Source organism: Chionomys nivalis, chromosome 5 (genome assembly GCF_950005125.1).
Source record: "Chionomys nivalis chromosome 5, mChiNiv1.1, whole genome shotgun sequence".
Lineage (NCBI taxonomy): Eukaryota > Metazoa > Chordata > Mammalia > Rodentia > Cricetidae > Chionomys > Chionomys nivalis.
Genome location: NC_080090.1, coordinates 26246691 through 26257669, shown reverse-complemented (window position 1 = coordinate 26257669; position 10979 = coordinate 26246691). Strand labels below are relative to the sequence as shown.

The window sequence follows — 10979 nt, the reverse complement described above, 5'->3', positions numbered from 1 at the left end:
ACTAGCACTGAGGAGGATGAAGGAGGGCCAGCCTGACTAAATGGTGTGAACCAACCACAAAATAAACCAAAGAATCAGGCTATCTGGATGTACTGGCACACACTTGTTTTCCCAGTGTTGAGAGGACAAGGTGGAGGAGACTGTGAGTCTGAGGCTACCCCGAAGTTATACAGGAGGGTGAGGTGGGAGACTGTGAGTCTGAGGCTAGCCCTAAGTTACACAGGAAAGCTCCATCTCAAAACAGTACAGCAAAATGGCTGCAAGGATAAGGGCTTTTGACACCAAGCCTTTTTCCTGAGTTGGATTTTCTGGATCCACATGCTAGAAGAGAATCGAGTCCCAAAAATTGTTCTCTTACCTCCACATGCATACAGTGGCATGGACACACACACAGCAACCAAATAAAATATTAAAAAAAAATAAAGAAAAATGTCTCTGAGCAATCCAAGGACTCAGAGTTCACTTGTCAGTGGAGTCCGACTGTCCGACTTTCTGACTATCTGGTAGGATCTGCTAAGCACTGCTTACACCACCAGCCTCACTAAGGCATGGAGTTGAACCTTGAATCCTGTTTAGGGACATCACGGTACGTGCTGTATCTTTTTATTTCAATATTACTATAGGTGTCATAGAAAAGCAACACAAGATACAAGAACCACAAAATGTATTGTACCAAGTCAGTGCATTAATAAAAGTAGTAAATAATATAGAACTTGAAGTGACATAGCACATAATCTATATTTTAATTTATTAAATATAAAGATTCATGATATATTGAGATCCATAAACATGCTAATGAAATGTATATTTCTCTTGTTTCTTGTACTCCATAAATAGGAATATAAAATTAAAAAAGCAGGGTCTTATACTGCATCCCATGTTGGCCTGCATGCAATTCATGGCAATTCTGCCTCCCCCTCCCAGACAAAATGAAAGAGAGGATTCAGTTTAGCTGGGATCACATGCTTGAGTCATTCTACTTGCTTGGAGAGCATCTGGGGACAACAGAACACAATTTTGAAAAAGAAAAACTTCAGTGATGAGTTAGCACCCCTACAAGGCAATCAATACTTACACCTCTACTGGTTTACTGTGGAAATCGAGACCAATACATCCCGTTTGTAACTACTGCAGTTTGCATTAATCTCTGGGGTAGCTAGAGTGAGATGGATGCAAAGGTTACAAAGTCACCATTTGAACAGCTATTTCTCCTTTGGTAACAAAACTTGGACCAGTTATTCACCTCGTTGTTGTGACGAAAGCAAAAGAAAGGGCTGATTTGGACTCACACTGTGGGTCACAGTCCATCACTGTGAGGGCGTCAACCTCAGGAGCTTCCAGTAGCTGCAGCTGTATCCGTTGCATTTGCAGCCAAAGAGCAGAGAAATGCCCATGCTCGGCTTGCTTTCGGCTTTCTTCAGTCTAGGACTTCAGTCCATGGAATGGTGCTGCCCACACTTAGGTACCCTAATTTAATATTCCCTCATAGGCATGGTCCACCATCTTCCCACTGTGGCTCCAAATCCCATCGAACTGACCAGCAGCATTAACCTCCACAGAACCAAAGAGTTAAGGCTAGATAGTTAAGACTTTATTTTGAGTGTGTGAATGCTATGGTGTTGGGGTAACACTGAGGTCAGAACAGGACATCGGATCTCATGGAACTGTGTCACTGGTGGTTAGGAGCCGCCTGACGTGGGTACAGAGTAGTGAATGTGCCTGCTCTAGCTACTGACTGACCTGTCTCCCTGACCAGGGGCTGCTGCAGAAATAAGAAGGTAATCCACTTCCGAGACATTCAGAAGGGTTTTGCTAGGGTAGCTAGAAGAGAAAAACTGGATAGCTGTCCTGCAACTTTGCAGAACGGAGATACATTCAAATAGTTTCTAGAAACCCTGTCTGGCGGGGAGGGGAGCAAAAGAAAAAAAAAAAATGTTACTTCCTGACTTCGCACAGACCCAACCGCCTCAGTCTCACAAGTACAGGGATTAAAGGCGTGGTCTACAAAGAGAGTCCCAGGGCAGCCTGGGATACCTGGCCCAACTCAAAACAAACAAACAAACAAACAAAAAAGCCGGGTGTGGTGGAGCACGCCTACCACATTCCTACAGGCAAGAGACAGAAGCAGGCCAAATCTTTGAGTTCAGGGCCAGCCTAGTCTACAACGTGAGTTGCAGGCCAGGACTACAGAGTGATACTGTTTTTAAAAAGCGAAACAAAAACCACGCCTTGTAAACTCAGAGCAGAAATCCTGGTTTAAGGGAATAAATACGTCGAGGGGACCTATCAGTGAGTTTCCCCAAAGCCTGATGCTGGGGTTCTTCACGCTCGAGCCAATCACCTCAGGGCCTGTGCCTTCCACACCATCAAAGAGTAACACATCTGGAAAGCTGAGGAATTTCCAGCCGCCCAGGATCTCCGAGTCACTGCACACCTGATCGCCTCGCTTGCCCAAACCCTGTGCTTCTCTACCCACTAGAAAGCGACTTCCTGTCGGTGGGGCCGTGGCTTCGAAGACTCCACCACTAAACCGGAAACAAACTAGAGAAAAGAGGCCCCCTCAAACAGAGAGGCTTAACGTCACACCCACCCTCCTGCCAGGCACGGCTTCCACGCCAGCGAGACTCACTTCCGCGATTGGGCGCGACTTCCGGTCGGGACGCGTCTCCCCACAGCCAATGGGCGCTGCCCACCTCAAGCCTGTCTCCTAGTGGCCTGTGACGTCAAGGGCGGTGCGGGAGGCGAGTTGGACTGTTCTCCCCGGGCGTCTGGAAGCGGGCACCCGGAGGGAAGATGGTTTACATCTCGAATGGTGAGTGAGGGCCTTCCCGTGGGGTTTTTCAGTCCTAGCCCGCCGGGTCCCGTACATCGCTGCCCGGTGGCCGGGAGGAGGCGGAAGCAGAGGCGGAGGGACCCGAGGCGCATTCCTCGCAAGCCGGGCTGCCATCCCGCTGGGTGGTCCCGGTTGGTCACGGACCAGCACGATCACCGGAGCCCCGCCGGCCTCAGCCTCCTCCTGTAGCGAATTTCCGACTTTGGATTTGCGATTGTGTTCTCCGGCGCGGGTATTCTTCCCCGGTAATGACAGTGATTCTAACCCGGCATCCAGAGCGCTTTTGTTTGGGGCCACTGTGGCAGCATTCTCTGCTTGCCACCTCATTCATCTCTGTAACTGCCTTGTTCCGATAGAATTTTACTATCCCCGGTTTTCAGATGTAGGCTGAGACGCTCCCTCACGATCACAAAGGCAGTGTATGACTTCGGTCGAATTCGAACTCAGGCTGGCTCCAGTATTACCTACCATACTGCCTCTATAATGTGTAAAATAATAGCAACAACGACGACAATAAGGCAGAACTAGCACGAACATAAAAGATAAATTTTGAGACAGGATCTCACTTTGTAGTTTTGTCTGCCCTGAACAGGTAGAGATTCTCCTACCTGTCTTCTGAGTGCTGGAATTAAAAGATCGCACCCTCACGTCAGGCAAAACAAAAGTTTTGATAGGTTTCCTCCCCTAAGAGGTAGCTAGTTCCAAACTCAAGGTTTTGCCCCAGTTTGAAAAAACTTGGGGGGGGGGGCGGGCAAGTCTCTAATTAAATAGAAAATCTGAGACAATCACAAAGAAACTTAGAAGAGATACCGCATGTCCGGGCCACATCAGTGCCAGAACCTGCGTGATGTAGGTGGGAATCCTTGGTGCAATCCTAGAAGCCTCTCTTGCGTCCCTGGAAGTAGGTGTGGTTTTATTTGATTCATCTGTGTATGTCCAGAGATTAAGGGATCCAGGAGGATTCTGATGGCAGGGTGCACTTTAGAATTTAGGAGAGAGTGTGAAGAGGAGCCGTGTGGAGTGGCTGATATGCAGGTAGTTCTTTAGAATCGCAAAGGGATAATTGATGGGCTCCAGCTGGATCCATCTTCGTAGGACTGTAATGTACTTCATAGATGATTCTTACGCCAGATGATGACTCCTATCCCAGCACTCACCCTTTGATTTTCTCGCCCTTTTCTTCTCTGCCTCACTGAGATTAAATCCACGTGAACAAATGAAGAAGCTGGACAAGGAGAGAGAAATAAGCCCTGAAAGAGGGATGGGGAAACTGGCAGAGCCCGTCAGATAATGGAGAAGACAGGTGTTTCATGTGCCGCTGTTCCCCGGCCAGAATATTCTTCCTGATGTACAAGCCTGAAACTAGCTTTTATCATATGAATTCAGTTTTATTTGTGATAAAGAAGAGTCTGTTATTTGACTCAAGAGCATAGTATTACAGAAAATGCTGGATATTTTAACTTCCTGTCAGTGCTTCGACCATATAGACTCTCTGTAAAGAGTTTTATCAAAATAATTACTCTAAAGGTCTGTGTATCTAAATAACGTTTTGTACAGGCAAGAGATCTTGGAAGTGGGAAGAGAAATTGTCTGGACACCTTTAAGAAAGTAGATGTTGTCACTTGTGTTGGTGCACACTTTTAACCCCTAGGTAGCACAAATTCTAATTGTTCTTAATAATAAAAACTTGAAGTCAGCTATCAGGGGGATATGCAGGATCAGAGAAGCAGAGTGGCCAGCCTCTGAAGTTCTTACCTCTCCAATTCTCAGACCAAAGAGGCGATCCTGGCCCAATGAATCCTCAGACTGCATCCTCAGCCGACTCTGCGCTCCTGCCTCTTCTGAACCTCTATTCCCCTCTCCACCCAGCCATATCACTCCTGTCTCCACCTCCATAGTGCTGGGATAAAAGACATGGGATCCCAAGTGCTGATATATCTTTGTGTGAGTTCTGTCTCTCTTTTAGACAAATTCAATCTTGTGTAGCCCAGGGTGGCCTAGAACTCACAGAGATCCGTCTACCTCTGTCTCCTGAGTCCTGAGGAAATTAAAGGCACTGCCCTCTATGGCTAACTAGTGTGGCTAACTCTGCACTCTGATCTTTGGGCAAACTTTCTTTGTTACAGCCCAAGCAAAATATCGCTACACCCCTACACTCTGGAGGCAGAGGCAGGCACATCTCTTGTGTTTAAGGCCACCCAGGGCTACATAGTGGGGCTCTATCTCAAAAGAAGTGGAGGCAGTGGAGGCATCTCATCCAACCCATTGATTTTCTTGAAAATTCTTGGAATAAAAGATGTTTGTATACTTATGTTCATAGTGACATGATTCATAATAGAATACTGAAATGTTCTTTGGCAGGTGAATGGAATATATATATATATATATATATATATATATATATATATATATATATATGAATATTGGCCAATCTTTTTAACAGAAATTTTGATTTGGCTGTCATATGGCTAAACCCTAAATTATGCTAAGTGAAACAAGCTGATCACAAAAGATGGACGTGGTTTAATTCCTTTTGTGAGATTCTACAGTAATTTACAGAGGCAAAAAAAGATTGGTGGTTTGTTGTAGAGGGAAGCGGGCTACGTCCTGCTGCCTGACTGGCTTGCACCCGGGTGGCAGGCTGCTTGTCGTCCCGGCTACCCGGCTAGCTTATGCCCAAAATAATCACATGGAAATCTGTATTAATTAAATCACTGACAGGCCTATTAGTTCTAACCTCTTATTGGCTAACTCTTACATATTCATTTAACTCATCTCCATTAATGTGTATCGCCACTTGACTGTGGCTTACCGGCATGAGTCTAACCAGTGTCCATCTCAGAGAGGAGAACCATGGCATCTGCCACACTGCCTTCTTCCTCCCAGAATTCTGTTCTATCTTCCCCACCTACCTGAGTTCACCCTATCAACTAGGCCAAGGCAGTCTCTTTATTTAACCAATGAAAGTAACACATAGAAGACCCTCCTACAGTGGTTTCCAAGGGTTACAGGGAAGAAGTCATGGAAGCCAAAGTTGAAGAGGGTAGAATTTCAGCTGGGGACGACCAAGTAGTTTTGGAAGTATGCAGTGTGATGTTTGTGGACGTGCTTATACAGCTGCGCACTCAAAAGATGGTAAATGCTGCAGACATACCACCAAAGGGATGGACTCTAGATCTCAGAATACCACCAAAGGGATGACTCTAGATCTCAGAATAACGCCAAAGGGATGAACTCTATATCCCAGAATACCGCCCAAGAGATGACTCTAGATCCCAGAATACCAACCAAGGGATGGACTCTAGATCTCAGAATACCAACCAAGGGATGACTCTAGATATCAGAATACCGCCCAAGGGATGGACTCTAGATCTCAGAATACCAACCAAGGGATGACTCTAGATATCAGAATACCACCCAAGGGATGACTAGATATCAGAATACCGCCCAAGGGATATACTCTAGATCTCAGAATTTCACTTCACTCATAACGGACCTCTCATGTTGACTATTTTGAAATAGTGGGCAAATTAAAACCTGAGCTTATTGATTAAATGCAATGCCAAGTTGTGGGCTTGTGGCACTTACTCTATTTTTTTATTATTATTATTCTCTCTCTAGGACAAGTGTTGGACAGCCGGAATCAGTCCCCATGGAGGTTGTCTTTTATAACAGATTTCTTCTGGGGAATAGCAGAATTTGTGGTTTTTTTGTAAGTATTTAGTTAGTTGTATTTATACTTAAGCAGATCAAATTACATTATATTACGATGATTGGTTATCTGTAAACATTTCATATATGTATGCAGTGTATTTTGATGGTATTCATCCCCTTTTTTCCTCTCCACCTCCCCATGCCATCCATGTCCCCTCCTACCTTTGTTCCCTTCCTTCTCTTATTTTTATGACCCACGAAGAAGTATATTTACTGCTGGCCAAATGGGTGTGGGCCCATCCCCAGGAACACTGTCTGGGACCACACCCCCAAAGGAAACGACTCTCCCTCCCTTTAGCAGTCATCAGAGGTCACAAGCTCTTGGGTTAGGAGTAGGGGCTCCCGTACCCCTCTCCACATCCATGCTCGACTATTGCCTGGCTTGATCCTATGAGGGGTACGCTAGCACCCACAGGTTTGGAGAATTCATAGGTGCAAAATGTGTCAAAATGTGTAAGAGACATGCTTTGTCCCAGTTCTCCCAACCTCTGGCACTTAGACTCTTCTCCCCCTTTTCCATGTTGTTCCCTGAGCTTTGGGAGGAATTGTGTGATAGAGATACCCACTCGTGGCTGAACGCACCATAGACGAGCCGTGAGTCTCTGTATTCACAGGTCCACTGCGCAGAGAAGTGAAGGACTAATTTAAATAGCTTTACAAAGTAGAATTAAGGCTAAATATCATGTTGAGTTAGTGAGTTCGACTGTGCCTGAACCTCTGTGGTAACCTTGTCAGCTTATAGCCAGATCTATCCATTCTGCTGTCAGATTGCTTTTTGGTTTTTGGGTTTGTTTTTTGTTTGTTGGTTGGTTGGTTTGGTTTGGTTTTGCCTTTTGAGACCAAGTGCTACTATATAGCCCTGAATAACTGGTTTAGTGTTACATAGAGAGTCCGAGTTGGCCTAGAATTCATTGTAATCTTCCTGCCTTAGCCTCCTAAATATTAAAATTCTAGGAATGTACCACACTCCTAGGTCTGAGCTCTTAATGAAAGATTAGAGGTCAGTAATAGAGACAAACAATAAACTGGCCCGTCATGTCAAGCAGTTCCTTATTTAAGGGTTATTTTTCTGTTTTGCCTTTTGTCTTTTACAGGCTGTTTTTTTATCAAAATTGCCAGCCAGTTACTAACAAGTCTTTTTTATCCTGAGTTTGTCTCGTGGTTACAAAGTTGTAAGGAGCAGGTGTGGGAGAATAGCCTCTCTCTTCACATAGTGCTGTGCTGGCTGGTTTTATGTCAACTTGACACAAGCTAGAGTCATCTGAAAGTTATCAATTGAGAAAATACCTCCGTAAGATTGGGCTATAGGCAGGCCTGTTGGGTATTTTCTTAATTGATGATGATGTGGGAGGGCCCAGCCCACTGTGGATGGGGACATCCCAGGTTCTATAAGAAATCAGGCTAAGCAAAGCCAGTAAGCAGCACCCTGCCATGGCCTGGGCATCAGCTCCGGGTTCCTGCCCTGCTTGAGTTCCTCACCTGATTTCTTTCAGTGATGGACTGTGATGTAGAAGTGTTAAACCCTCACCTCCCCGTTTGCTTTTGGTCTGGTGTTTCATCACAGCCACAGGAACCCTAACTAAGACACGCATAAGATCAGTAACTGTTTTCCTATTACAGGGAACATCAAGGTGAGTGTCAAGGTGTGCATCAGGGGAGTCACCCAAGAAGGGACAAGATAAGACCCTACCTTGAATTTACCAGCACAAAATATTTAATGGCTTTTAGAAACCTCACCTAACCTAATTGTTTGCTGTTTTGTCTTAGCACTTTCAGAAAACTGGGCTAGGTGTGGTGGCACACACTTTTAATCCAGGGCTCAAGGCCAACCTGGTCTCCACAGAGAATCTAGGCCAGCCAGGGCTGTGCACATAGTAAGACCTTGTCTTTAGAAAGAAGGAGGAGGAGGAAAACAACAGAAAGAAAGCTGCATTTTTTGGTATTCTGAGAAACTCGGTGTCCTCATCTCTTCCCTCCTCGGGGTGATTTCAGGTAGGCTATTGACAGGGATTGCAGTCTTGGTGACTGTAAGATACTGAAAAACCAGACACCAAGTCAGTGGGGGTGATGGCTGTAAACTACTGAAAAAATGGATTCTGTTGAAACCTAACCGGAAGGATGAAAGCAATGGGGACTCAGGTTTCAGGCTGCTACGGGAGTCACTAGCAGACAAGAGGTGTGGGGACCGTGGCTTTGGCATCGCACATGGCTCCTCCCGTTTCCGACATACTTAGCTGGATGTTGTTCAGCTAGATATGACCAGCAGGAAGTGTAGGCTTGAGCTAATAAGCTGGGTTAGTCTCCTCTCACGGAGATGATAATTACAGTCATGGAAATATACTTGACAATGGTGTCGAAAATGATACCTCTGTTGTTTCTGCCCCTTGTTTCAGTTTCAAAACTCTGCTTCAGCAAGATGTGAAGAAGAGAAGAGGCTATGGAAGCTCGTCCGGCTCCAGATACGATGATGGAAGGGGGTGCGTGTGGCCTCTCTTGCTGATGAGTGTTTCTCCTTTTTAGACAGTTAACCTTTGAGAAATTAAAACACTAAATCCCATTTCACAAAATCAACAAGTTACTATGAATTAAAAATCAAGTTGCCTCTTGTGACCAGCAGAGCCAAGCTGGCCGAACTATGAAACATTTTAAACATACCATGGAAAAGCAAAAGTAGAGACTGAAAACTGATGGCCACCCTAGGGACTGTAGGTGCGATCTGAACGTGCAGCCGCCAGCACGCCCAGTGGGGATGGGGCATGCGCTGGGCTGGGCGTGGCTTTACTAAGCAGCCTCAGTTCCCTGGCATTGTGTCTGATCCTAAGTGTTTGGAGTTTTGATTCCTGACTTGGAGTTCACTTCTCTGTTGCCAGGGGGAAAGAAAGCATTGATCACAGCACCTTGAGCAAGGAAAGTTTATTTCAGGTTCATCCAGGGAGGTCAGAGCAGGTATTGAAGCAGAGACCGTGGAGAAAGGCTGGTTTCTGACTTGCTTCCTCTGGCTTGCTTAGCTGCCTTCACTATACACCTGGGAATGTCACCATCCACAGTGGGCTGTTAGCAATCAGCAATCAAATGCACCACCAACACGCCCTGTGGGCCAGTCTGATGGGGACAATTCCTCAGCTGGCACTCCATCTTCCAGGTGTGTCAGGTTGGCCGCCAAGATTACCTACCACACGTAGCACACCATAGTTACTGTTTTAACATGGTTGTGTGCCTTTTGTGTCTTGAGGTAGGGCTTTCTTTATAGCCTGCTTCTGGCTACATTTCCTAGGCTGGCCTTTAACCTCTGATAATTTTCCTGCCTCAACCTCCAGCCTCGCAGATGCTAAGATGGCACTTAGAGGCTACCGTGCTCTTTTTCCTGTGTTTAATTGAAAAGGGTGTAGTCTTGTGCTTCATGAAAGGAACCAATTGACCAGGTGTGGAGGTGCACGCCTTTAATCCCAGCTCTTGGGAGGCAGAGGCACTCATGATCTGAGTTCAAGGCTAACCTGGTCTTTATTGCCAATTATGGGCTAGACAGGCTACGTAGCAAGACATTCTATAAAAAGAGAGAACCAACTGAAGCTGGATTTACCAAACAGTAGATATTTCTCTTTTATTAGGCCACCAGGAAACCCTCCACGGAGAATGGGTCGAATCAGTCATCTTCAAGGCCCCAGCCCTCCTCCAATGGGTGGTGGATGAGGAAGGTAACTTAAAATCTAAAATTATTTTTGCAGGACTTTATTTTAAAATGTCTCCTTAGGAATATTTTGTTCAGGAAAACAGAAGTTGTAGAGGGATTTTTTTTGGTTTTGTTTTTTGTTTGTTTTACGTTTATTTTTATTTTATGTTTGTTTTGCCTGCATATAAGTGCATTGCATATGTGCATGATACCAGAGAAGGGCAGAAGAGGGCGCTGGATCCCCTGCAATTGGAGTTCTAGGATTTTGTTTTTATTTGTGTGTGTGTGTGTGTGTGTGTGTGTGTATCTGCCTGTGTGTATGTATGCACATTTGTGCATGGGTGCTTATGGAGATTAGAAAAGAGAGCTGAGCTGAGTCCTGGAACGGAATTACCGGTCTTGGTAAACCACCCAAAATGGGTGCTGAGCATCCAGCTCTTGTTCTTTGCAAGAGCAGCAAATGCTCTCAACTGCCAAGCTATCTCTCTAGATAGAAGTTGCATATTTTATACGTATTTTATTATTTAGAAAGATATGCCTTCATTTGTAGTTGTTTGTCTTTTACTCTTTAGGGGGCCTGGCACCCAGCTCCCAAATAAATAAATACACAGAGACTTTGTCTTTCTTATGAATGCCCACTACCCGGCTTTAGCTTGGCTTATTTCTTGCCAACTTTTTTTTTTTGGTTTTTTTCGAGACAGGGTTTCTCTGTAGCTTTGGTGCCCGTCCCGGAACTAGCTCTTGTAGACCAGGCTGGCCTCG

The 10979-nt window shown here is 45.4% G+C and overlaps 1 protein-coding gene across 1 annotated transcript; it reads left to right on the top strand.

The window, feature by feature from the left end:
• Window positions 1-2701: 2701 nt before the first annotated feature.
• On the top strand, window positions 2702-10246 carry Selenok (selenoprotein K). Its single transcript, XM_057770062.1, has 4 exons — window positions 2702-2812; window positions 6455-6545; window positions 8941-9024; window positions 10156-10246. The coding sequence occupies exons 1-4, from the start codon at window positions 2794-2796 to the stop codon at window positions 10244-10246; spliced, it is 285 nt and encodes a 94-aa protein (XP_057626045.1). The 5' UTR covers window positions 2702-2793.
• Window positions 10247-10979: the final 733 nt, after the last annotated feature.